Below are 12531 nucleotides of genomic sequence, written 5' to 3' on the forward strand. Positions count from 1 at the left end.
TGTTTAGATATACTAAAGAACTGTCTATTTAAGATAAAAATAATGATCTTTTAAAGAGCAATAAAGAGAGGCTGCGTTTATTATTGAGGGAATCTTCTTCAAAAAGAAAATTGATATCGCGGAGGTTGAATGTGACACGCTTCAACGAGAAACCAACTTACTTCCGTGTACAAAAATGCCATTACTTTTAAGATGCCTGCATGAAGAATATGCTGCATCCATGGTTTTCCAGTCTGCCGCATGTGGAAACCTACAAATACGCAAGCATACATTGGCGCAGTTTTGCGCGCGTAGAAATAAAAGAAGACACTTGTTATATAACAACTTCTATGTGTATGAATATGTTTAGATATAATTGTTAAAACGAAGGACATTTACAATAAATTCGCATGCATGACAGCAGCTAACACACAAGCAAGACTAAGTATAAAGCCAAAAATGTTGTGTTGCACGCACATGTAGGTTGAAGAAATTAAAGACGGACAAACGAATTACTGAATGAAAGAAAAATTATTTGACTTGATGGAAACTGAAAAAAAGGATAAAGAGAGAGATGAGGAAACGAGAAATAAAGCGCAAGAGAAAAAAAATGGAGAAAGGGAGAAAGAGAGGAAGAACCACGGATAAAGATGAAAATCAATTTAATTATCTTTTAAATATTTAATCTAACAAAAAAGTTACTCAAAACCATGATAGTTCAAGCTAGACAACGTACATTTTAAATGAAATCATCAATCAGTCAGTCGGTCGGTCGGTCGGTCAGCCAATCAATCAATCAACCAACCAACCAACCAACCAACCAACCAACCAACCAACCAACCAACCAACCAACCAACCAACCAACCAACCAACCAACCAACCAACCAACCAACCAACCAGCCAACCAACCAACCAACCAGCCAGCCAGCCTGCCAACCAGCCAGCCAGCCAGCCAACCAACCAACCAACCAACCAATCAATCAATTAATTTTATTAAACCAATTAATCAATTAATTAATATTTACCAACATTCGAGCAACAACAAACATAAAACGAGAAACGATCAATCAATTAGACGCTAAATTGGTGGATTAATTAATTAATCCTAATTTTTAAAATTTAAAAAATGTTTTAAATTTATAAATCATGCAATGAAGGATAGTTTTAATCAAAAGTAAAAATAATTTGATGGTATTTGAATATCTTTTCGAATAATTATTAACTTTCAAGCAATTAATTAACCTATTGTTATATTGCTAACTCTTCACCATTCTACAACGGTTACCGGACGGACAACATAGTTTTTTCTTGGAGAAATTCTTTCTGTTTCTCTAAACTCGCTCGCTCAACGTTAATTAACTCGAAATTGTTCATGTACATAAAATAATGATAGATGACATTAATTGGCGACCAAGGTGTGTTGAGTATTAGCTGGTGTTTAAAATGTAATAAAGTTTAATAATCGAAATCGAACGAGAAATGACTCACCCATTGTTGTTAATATCATTTTTATTATTTGATTGCAATGAAATATATTTAATAAAATAAAATAATAAAACTCAATACTGTTAATTAAAATGTAAAGAATAAAGCAAATAATGATAATGTGTAAAAGGGTATAATTTGTGCACAAGAGCTTGAAGCGTGTTAAAGAGATAACTCTAATTTTATCTTCTGTGCTTGCCTATTATATAGTACCAGGAGACCTTGCTCCCTGGAGCTTAACTAGCTGTCTAACTCCTTCTAACCAGCCAGTCCCTATTGTATGTCACCTCACCTCATTTTTTTAAATACAAAGTGTTATATGCTCTGATTAAAGATTGGTTATATTGTCTTATATTAAGCCGCTTCATGTCTGTAAATTTGCTGTCTCGTCGTGAACTACTCTTATAACTAAACTATCATTATAATTGCTTTCCTACTCTATTCTATATACAACCTATATTTATTTATACCCTACATACAAATATCTATCCAAATATTTGTTACTAACAAACCATTCAGTCAACCATTTAAAAATTTAATTTTTATTTCACTAACCACTTAACCAGGCGACCATTTAAACCAAATAATCAGTTAAAAAATAAATCATCCATCTATTCATCTATCCATCCATCCATCCACCCGTCCGTCCGTCCGTCCGTCCATCCATCCATCCATTCACCCATCCATCTATTCATTTCAGCTATCAATTAGACAATCAATGCGTCGCTTAATCGAACTATTTATCAATAGATTAACTCATAAATCAAGAAATAAGTTGCAAGTGTTAACATTTAAACCTGACCTGAAATAAATCATCATAACTCACTTATATGTGCAAATGCATACAGACATACATGTGTGCGTAGATACACAAACAGACAAACACACATAAATACACACATATATGTAAGCAAGCAAAGAGACAAACAAACAAGCAAACAAACGAACAAATATGAACCGCATTTAACGACAACCTTCGAATCAATAACGTGGCCATTTTTAAAACATTCCCATTTTATTCCTTCCCATTTTCGCTCTTTGAATAAACTTTCTATCAGAATGTTGCGGTGTGTTTATTTGTATTGTAAAAATGGAAAAAATTGTGAGAAACAACAATTGACACACAAGGCAGGATGATAAATGGTAGAATTTTTATTTCGCGGTGCAAATTAATTTCCCGGCTCTCCCCCATACGTCGTATTTTTTAATTTTTTGTTTTTTGTTTGAGAAGCACGAAATTATTTTGACATTTTTTAACTTTTATTTTTTTCTCTTAGTTGTATTTGTATCGAGGTTATTTTTGTATCTGCGTATTGAGCATTTGTATAAAAACTTAATTTAAAAACATTCATGTGTTCTGATACCTTGTTTGTATTTTGTTGATATATTTTAAAATACACATTCTAATATGACAACTTCATTCTATACACAGATAACAAAGAATAGATACCGGGTATTTTTTTTATACAAAACGATGAAGTAATATTATTTGATGCAGCTTCGCGATCTATGGAGATAAAAATCATGCATGTGTACATGTATATGACATTTTGACATGACATCAACTAACATTAAATTACATCAAATGTGTGTTTTTCGGATGCGCGTGGCATTAAATCTCACTACATTACTGCTATAACATTTGTTATATTTCAATTTTTATAAAAAATCCCACATTTTCGTTTGATAACAATTTGGCAATTCACCTTTAGTCATTTTGTCATTATGAGTGCATTAACATCATATCATATGATTATATCACTGTACCGTATCATCACCATGCCAAATAACATCACATTATTACATCAATACTATAACATCACTAAACATCACGTAATCACATTATATTATCAGGTTATGCAAAAGGCTCTATATAAATGAGACACGAACCCATTATAACTTTCGTATATCGGTCACCTTCATGCACACATTATCATACCGATTCAAACAACATCACACAATCACAGTACAGTGCACAAAAAATACAAATACACAGACACAGAAAGAAAAAAGGGAAGTGATAGAGAGAGGGAAAGAGAGGGAGAGAGAGGGAGAGAGAGAGAAATGGAGAGTGGGAGGGAAAGAAAAAAAAGAGAAAAAGAGACAGAGAGGGGGGAGGAGTTTGAAGTTAGGGCATTGGACAACTAGACGTATAATTTAACAAGCAATGTTTCAAGCACGATCGAAATAAGATTTTAAATAAGCTGATGGACAGATAGATTGACGAATGAATGAACGATTGAATGAATGAATGAATGAATGAATTAATGAATGAATGAATGAATGAATGAATGAATGAATGAATGAATGAATGAATGAATGAATGAATGAATGAATGAACGAATGAACGAACGAACGAACGAACGAACAAATGAATAAGTTAATAAATGAACGAAGTAATAAATGGATAATAAACAAAAAAACTAAATTTAGACAAATAAACTTTTTAAAACACAAAACCAAACTTAATATAAAATTTTTCAAAAATTGACATTAATTTTTTCTAGAATTTGAAGTGAAATATAAATTTTTTTTTAAATCAATAAAAAAACACTCAATATATTATTTTTTGAACATACCTAACAGAATTTCAAAATAGCCACAAGCAAAAAACAAAACAACCAAAAAAACATGTAAACAAAAAATCAAAACATGAAAACAAACGAAAAATAAAAAAATAACATTTTTATTAAGGAAAATTAAAATAACGCCTCACACGGACATTCGCAACTTGCAAACAAACAAGAAAAACGCTCACCCAAAAATCAATCAAACAATTCAGAGCTTTCAAAATTTAAAGTGTGCCTCAAAAAAAAATCTCAAAAATCATATTTAAGATTATTTAAAATAAATGAAAGACAACGGAAGGGTAAAGCGAAATTCAAATATGAAAATTATATGGAGGAAAGGATTAGAAGGAAAGAACGAAAGAGAGAAAGAGAGAAAGAAAGAGAGAAAATAAATAAAATACAGAAATATTAGAATGTAGACCCACACGACATTTTGCTCTTGAGCTTAAGATAAGATAGCGTTGCCATGTTTGTCTTTCATTTTCTTTTCGTTATTGTTATTTCTATTTTGTTGAATTTGTATATTTGTTTGTTATTTGTTAGTTTGTTGAGTTTGTATATTTGTTTGTTATTTGTTTGTTTGTTGGGTTTGTATATTTGTTTGTTATTTGTTTGTTTGTTGGGTTTGTATATTTGTTTGTTTGATGGGTTTGATTATATGTATGTTTGTTGTGTTTGTATGTCTGCTTGTTTGTGATTTGTTTATTGGGTTTGTGTGTTTGTTTGCTGGATGTGTTTGTTTGTTTGTCTGTCTGTTTGTTTGTTTGTTCGTATGAGTGTACGCACATATTTTTATTGTTCTTGCCGGTATGTACATCAACGTTTTATTGTTTTTCTATGAATCAATTTTTTTTTTGGTTGAAATTTATTTGTCTCTTTTTCATTTCTTTATCTCAATTTACTCAGAGGTTATTTTACCAGACATAGAGAGCATATACATACAGTTATGTGGGTGGAACCTTGCTTACGTACTACAAGACATGCCTGCAATTTGGCTCATCTGGTTAGATTTTAAAGAGTTTGATCTCTAGGTTTTTTAAAATCTTTTGTACATTATTATAGTGGCGAAATGTATTCATAATATTTCATGTTTGATGTTTATATTAGTGAAGTGTTTGTATATTTTTTGCATTTTTACATTCTCTCGTTCATACTGTCATTCATTGATTTTTGTGAGTACTTTTACGTGTACAAATCAAATAGAAGAGTTTGAAAAGTTTTCAAATTTTTGCCACATATTGATTATCATTGTTCGTTTGTCAAGCTCCGCATCACTTCAAATTTATCGTTTCAAAAATTGTTGTTGTTTTTTTGTAAAATAAATATGTGTCTTTGTTGTTGATTTTTGTTTATTGTAGCAGTTGTTATGGTTGTTGTACAGGCCATCGTGGTTGTTGTTAGGTTGTTGTTTGTAATGGTCTGTTTGTTGTTAGTCTAAAACACATACAAAAGCGCATATAAACGCACATACAGACAAACGTATACAAAACAAACATATACGAAACAACATATACAAAAAACATACAAAACAACATATACATATACAAAAACCTCCTTTAAGTATTTTGGTCGACGACGATGAATGCAACAGTGAGCAGTAACTGCCATTTGTAAGAAATTCTTACGCTCACCGGCAAGCAATGAAGATTCTTCAACCACCCAGTTATGTTAGAACGTCCACCAAGCCCAACAGTCTTGCAGCAGCGTTTTGAATGCCTTGAACTTTTTTCACCACACCAACCCCAGACCATTACAAAACAACATATACAAATCAGAAATAAACAAAACAAACATGTACAAAACAGACATATGCTAAACAAACATATACAAAACAAACTAATAGAAAACAAACATATACAAAACAAACTAATAGAAAACAAACATATACAAAACAAACGTAGAATCGTAGCATTGGGCTACTCACAATCTTTTTTTTTTAAATATTGACAATTGCCATCACACATCGCATGTTTCGGTGCACGGATTTTCGCGTATTCATTCATTTAATCACATTTATTATCATTTCTATATTTGGTAAAAAGATATGTTCAGAATAGTTTTAATCAATAATAGTATTATTATAAATTAAGAATATATTATAAATTACAATCGGAAGCTAAAAGTTGTGCAAAAATTTAGAATGGGGTTTATTGGAGCACTAGAAGGTGGTGGGAGGCTCAAAAAATATTAATATTGTTGGGTTTACTAAAGTTTTTCACAAAACTTGTTTTGTTATTTGTTGCTGTTATTTTTAAAATTAACAAACCAGTCAAACAAACGTCAAAATGTTTACTTATGCGTCATTAAATTCCACAATTTTTTTTCTCAAAGATTGCAAATTTTTGTTAAAAATTAATCTGAGGAAATGGGCTGAGAATGCTGTTTCCACCCAAGCCGACCTCGGTGATTATGATTATGATATCAATTATAATAAAATGATAATTAAGATTATAATTAAAACAATAATATTAATAACAATAGCAATGATGATGATGACGATGGTGTATTAAACACCATCTCAATCCAACTCTTAAAAATTTCATTTTGGCATATTTCTTTTTTTCATACATTCCCTTAATGACATCAAAGAGATGTTTGCATTGTTTGGCGCTGTGTTTCTTTACAGACTGTTGTATATGCTTTGTAGTTTTGCAATTTTAAAAAAATTGTTTCCGAAAACTTCATAATTGGTTTTCCTTTAAATTTTTTTCAGTTTGTTTTATTGCACGGCGTTTTTCAGCCAAACGTTTTCATTCGTTTGTTGCTTTGTATATTGCTTTGTTTATTATTGTTTATTGTTTCGTTTAAGGTTTTGTTTATTGTTTGTTTTTGACTGGCGTTATTAAAACTCAATAGGTATAACGCTAACCCTGGCGACCCAATAACAACTCTTCCACAAATTAAAATGAAATGAATAACGTGTCAGAGTGCTATAATAGTGTGCAAGCCTGAACGTATGTTTATGTGTATGTATGTGTCTGCATGTATGTATGTCTGTGTATGTATGTGTATGTGTGGTGTGTGTTTATGTTTGGTATGAGTGTGTGTATGTGTCGCACATTTGTTTTGTTTACGTACACACTTGGAAGTGTATTGATGTAAATGGACTGGGTGGTTAATTTGTGTACATTAAACTTTAATTGACTCATGATTGCGTGCACGACTGTTTCTCATCATTCAGTCGGAACGTACATTTCAAGTTTAATTTGTAAACAATGATACAAAATGAGATAAATGCACCACACACTTATAAACATTTATACAAATTGTTTATATTTGCATATAAACAAAGTATGTTCAAAGACAATATATAACAACAGATGCATACTTTGTTTACCTTTTCCACAAAACCCAAAAAATAAACTTTTTCCAAACATTATGCAACAAACATACACACGCATGCAAACAAACTTATTTGTATGTATATGTGTATTTGTGTATGTATGTGTACATAGGGGCATGCATAGAAACAAACATACGTCAAACAAAGTGCCCTCACGTCTAAACATGAATGAAAAAAAAATCTTCCTGAAAACCAAAACAGACATCAAATAAAAAGACCAGGCAATCACACACACGAAACACTTCCAATGAAGATACAAAATAAAGTTTGCATTTAAACACAGTTATGCACACAAATACACACACTTCTCACACACACTCATGAACACACACACACGTACTTAAGCGGACTCAAGGACTCAAACATCACAGACGATCATGCATACATACACACATACTCACAGACATATTTACATATATACTTTATTTTTGTTCGTGTTGTATTTTTTAATTTATACAATATTTATGTATTCAAGCAATAACAAAAGAGAGAGAAAGAGAGAAAAAAAAGAACAAGAGAGAGAGAGAGAGAGAGAGAGAGAGAGAGAGAGAGAAAGATGAAGATGCGGTGTTCATGATTGACGTACGTAACGTTAACTACTGATTGATGGCTGTTGAAATCGCTGAAGCGTGTATTTTTTTCAATTTTGAAGTCAGTATTCGCCCAGTCGGTACTGCTGAGATCTTGCAGAGTACTTGCTTGCTTGCACGTCTAAATTAACTTCTGTTGTTCTTTTAATAAAATCTCTACGTTTGTTTGAATGTATGCCTGTGTACAAATGCCTTTCTTGTGTTTGTATATTTTACTAGTTTGTATTTCTCTACTCGTATTTGTACATTAGTTTGAAATGAAAATAAGTGAGTTATTTTGAGTTGAATATATGTGCTGTATTTTTGGATGGCGTATTTAGCGTATATTTAGGCTTTGGCTTGTTTTTGTACGTATGCTGATGTGTTTAATGAAGATTACAAATTATAGATAGGCACGAATGTTTTACTTTTCTTCCAACTCATTACTTAGGATGACTAAATAGCTTATTATATATAACTTATAACTTATCAAAATAAATCCCTATTATGATTTTTAAATCCATAAGTTTCTTTGCCAAGCGTTCCCAATGTTTTCTGCTTGGATCTGCACTGCACAGTACACGCACATGCATGACTTACAGCTTTTTATTATTTAAAAGAAGGAAGATATTTACAGGCCACTGCAAAAAATGGTACTACTAGTCAAACAATAATGACACAAAAATAATAAACATAACATAATAATAAATAATAACATTAATAATAACATTAAGAAGAAGGAAGAAGAAAAACTAGAGAAAAATGTTGATGCGGTAGTCTCAATGAAAATCATTTTATATCGATTGAGCTGATCTGTGCAATTATTTTCAGCGTAATTAGCTTAGAACTTTGTACAAAATAATTTATTATTTTTTGTGGTCGATGTATGTTGAATTTTTTTTTCGTTCTTTGTTGGTGACTATGAATGTATGTACAATTGAACGGGTTGATATATCTGAGTTGAAATTGCTTTACGAGGCCAAGAAGGTTGACAAAAATTATTTTTATAGTTTGGTTTATTGCTTCTGTTGTTGTTGTTGTTTGGCTGTTTATTTAGTGATTATTGTTCTCTATGTTTTTCGCTTTTGTTATAGTTGCTACTGCTGGTTTATTACTCTTTAACAATTATTTTGATTTTATTTAAAAATTAAAATGACAATTTGTAATAATTTTAGAATTTGTCAATAATAAAATAAATAATATTAACGTAATAAAAATTTGCTTTAGATCAACAATAGAATATTTTAAAAAAAGTTCAACAAAAAAATTTTTGACTCAAGAAGATAATTAATACAATAAATAACAATTAACCAGAGTTAGCGTGGAAATTAAATCACGTGATCGAGATCGTCACGGACTTCATCATGGTTAACAATGGGGGCTTCCGAAGTTTAGACGTGAAAAATCTCGCCGGCATGCTGCCACGTGTTCTTCAAGCCGTCTAATGACTCTCACTCCAGCATAATGGCGACATGTCTGTCTGTCCTTCCATTATCCTACTCACTCCTCTCTCTCTCTCTCTTTCTATCTTTTTTTCTCCCTCTCTTCCTTTTTCTCTCTTTTTCTCTCTTTTTCTTTCTCTTTCTCTTCCCCCCCCCCTCTCTCTCTTTCTTTCTTCTTCCTTTTTTATTCCTTATCCTTTATTGCATTTATCTCCTATCTTTTAAGTTTATAACTTTTTTCATTTTTCTCTTCTACTTTCTCATTTTTTTTGTAATTTTATCAATTGTTTTGCAGCTTTCCATTGAAATTTTTCAATTCAGATTTGGTTTTTGTGTATTTTAGTGCAATAGTTGCACAGTAAACTAAAATATTAAACTAACTATTAAACTAAACTAAACTAAAATATTAAACTAATAATACGCTACGAATAATTTTTTTTGGTTAATAAAAATAAAAAATCTAAAGCATATATTGTGTCTGTAAAACATCAGTGTATGTGCTGTATAATATTGCTTGTGTGCTTGATTTTTGTCGTGAACTTGTTCGCTGACGGCTGATTCAGAAAAAGTTAATAATTTTATTTTCAATTCCACCTCTAAAAATTTTTAGTTTTGCTATTTGCCAATTTTCATGTTAGCAATTTGACAATAAAAATACTTTCAAAATTTACTAAAACCAAAATAATTATAAAAATATTTCAAATGAATTTAACCTCTGACGTCACAGGTTCCGACCTCACCGATCCAGGTGACTCCGAGACAAGTCAGGTGCCACATGGTCTCGATGTCGTTGCACTTTACAATTGTCGCGTCGCCCTGCCTTTTAGCGTTGGCGTTTGGTGGGGGCACGATGTCTGGACAGCCAATCACTAAGCAGGAAATTTAAAATTTTTTATTATTACCAAATTATCGTTTCAATTGTTAATGTAGTCAAGTTGATGAGAATTGAATTGTTGGTTAGTTATCTGGAAAATCATCACAATCACTCAATATTGTCAGCTAAATGTCTACTGTTATAACCATCGTCACAAACATCTTATTGTAATCATCATCCTCATCATCCTCATCATCGTCACTGCCAACCTTCATAGCCGATAACAAAATAGAGTGGGTTCTCTGCTAAGCCAGAAAACAACTTGACTTCGACCTTCTCTGACGGGGCAGTGACGAGGTGGACGACCCTCTGTGACGTCATCAGACCACACATCGTGATGTCCTTCGAAACTTGAGAAGGTGTGTACACCACGTTGGCCAATCTCTGGCAAGTTTTTTCTTGTCGCTGAAATGAAAAAAAAATCAATAAAACAAAATTAACTTTTCAGAAAATTAACTTTAAAAATTTTAATCCACTTTTAAAACCGAACCTCTCTGACGTCATGATCCATTCCGCTATCACCAACTTCACCGTCGACCCCATCCTCACCCACGTATCTTCTTGTGACGTAGAAAGTTAAATTAAATTTTTGGCCGGGTTGTGGTTCAAGAACCCAAGGGCAAAGTGGGGAGCCACATCCAGTTTGCGCGGTCACTAAACTCGCCAGGTAGCCAATGGTGGATGATCGCTTGTGTGTTGAGGTGGCATATGGGTGGTCAAGTGACTGGTGTGGTCGGATGAGGTGGCCCTGAGCCGTGCATGAGTTGGGTGGGCAGGTTGCCACTGTAGGATAAAATTAAAAATGATGACGAAGACGATGATGATGTTTACGATGATATTGATTGCGCTGTTGCTGATTAAGCTAACAACAATGGTGGTGTTTGAAGTTATTTTGATGGATCTCTTGGAAATGGTTCGTTTACCTATGATGATGAAAAATGTTTAAGCTGATGAAGATTTTGTTTATAACAACGGAAAATTGATTTATAAAATGATTATGATGATGCAGCAACATAGACAATATATTACTATAAAAGATGATACCTCTAGAGATGATGATGATGATGATGATGATGATGATGGTGGTGGTGGTGGTGGTGGTTAGTGAAACGATGAAGGCAACACAAAATGTCGATTGGCGGCAAGAAAGTGTCTCCACTATTTTCAATCATAGAACGAACACAGCAGACAAAGCATAGCAAACAGATGAACATGCGAAAACATTAAACAACACAGGACAAATAATTAAACAAACATTCATAATATAATGCCAATGAAAACAAAAACATTTTCAGACAGACAAGTAAGAAACGGCTCACACACACACATACATACACACACACATACACACACACACATACATATACGCACATACATTCAAACATGCAGAAATACAAACACAAGTAGACACTTTTAAAAAACAGACACACACACACAACACATACACACACGCAAAAACTTAAAAACAAATGAAGAAAAATAATTATGTATAAATTGTAATTTAGATGTATGTCTGCGATGGACCAATAAGATGAATGGAAGAAAAATGTTTGTAAAAGTTCGTCAATGTTTGCCTAAGTTTGTTTATGTTCTCGCGTTTGTCCATGTTTGCATAAGTTCGTTTATAATCTTAAGTTTGTCTACGTTCGTCTATGTTTGTCTAGGTTTGTTTACGTTCTCACATTTGTCCGTGTTTGTTCCTTCAAGTCAAGAATGACTTACTGCGGCGATCAAAAAAAAATTTTATTTCAGCTTTTACTTGTTTCAAATTTGAAGATATACATACTATATCATATCTCTGTTGAGTTTATCGCTTAATGTTTTACAGCCATTTAACTTACGTAACAAAACGATGAAAATTATTGAGAATATAAAAAATATGGTTAATAATAATAATAATAATATTACAAGTAATAATAATAATAATAATTAGAACTTCGACTCTATTGAATATCAGCATCACCTTATAGATGATTACACTGTGGAAGTCATTGTTGCTCTGCTCCCTGGATGTCAATCCTGATGCACACAGTCATGCATGCACCAAACTTAATGATGGAAATATCACCCGAGTATCTTCATGTCAGTATGTCATTACTCTCTCTCTCTCTCTCTCTTCTCTCTCTCTCCTCTCTCTCCATATTTTTTTCTTTAATCTTTTCGTTAGTTTGTTTTTCTTTTTTCTCTTGTTTCTCATTCTCTTTTTAATTTTTCAGCCCATCTCACTTATTTTCTCCTTTACCCTCTCTCTCTCTCTCTCTCTCTCTTC

General features: G+C 32.2%; 1 protein-coding gene across 1 annotated transcript in view; it reads right to left on the reverse strand.

Moving 5' to 3' along the window:
* Positions 1-10096: 10096 nt before the first annotated feature.
* The window catches only part of HELRODRAFT_175095 (hypothetical protein), a gene marked incomplete at both ends in the record, with an annotated part of 4046 nt that continues 1611 nt past the window's right edge, over positions 10097-12531 (reverse strand). The window contains 4 exons of the mRNA XM_009022532.1: positions 10097-10257; positions 10472-10667; positions 10753-11045; positions 11307-11308. Coding sequence (XP_009020780.1) covers positions 10097-10257; positions 10472-10667; positions 10753-11045; positions 11307-11308 — 652 coding nt within the window. The remainder of the gene's footprint in view (positions 10258-10471; positions 10668-10752; positions 11046-11306; positions 11309-12531) is intronic.

The sequence above is a fragment of the Helobdella robusta genome (assembly GCF_000326865.2).
Source record: "Helobdella robusta unplaced genomic scaffold HELROscaffold_32, whole genome shotgun sequence".
Taxonomy (NCBI): Eukaryota; Metazoa; Annelida; class Clitellata; order Rhynchobdellida; family Glossiphoniidae; genus Helobdella; species Helobdella robusta.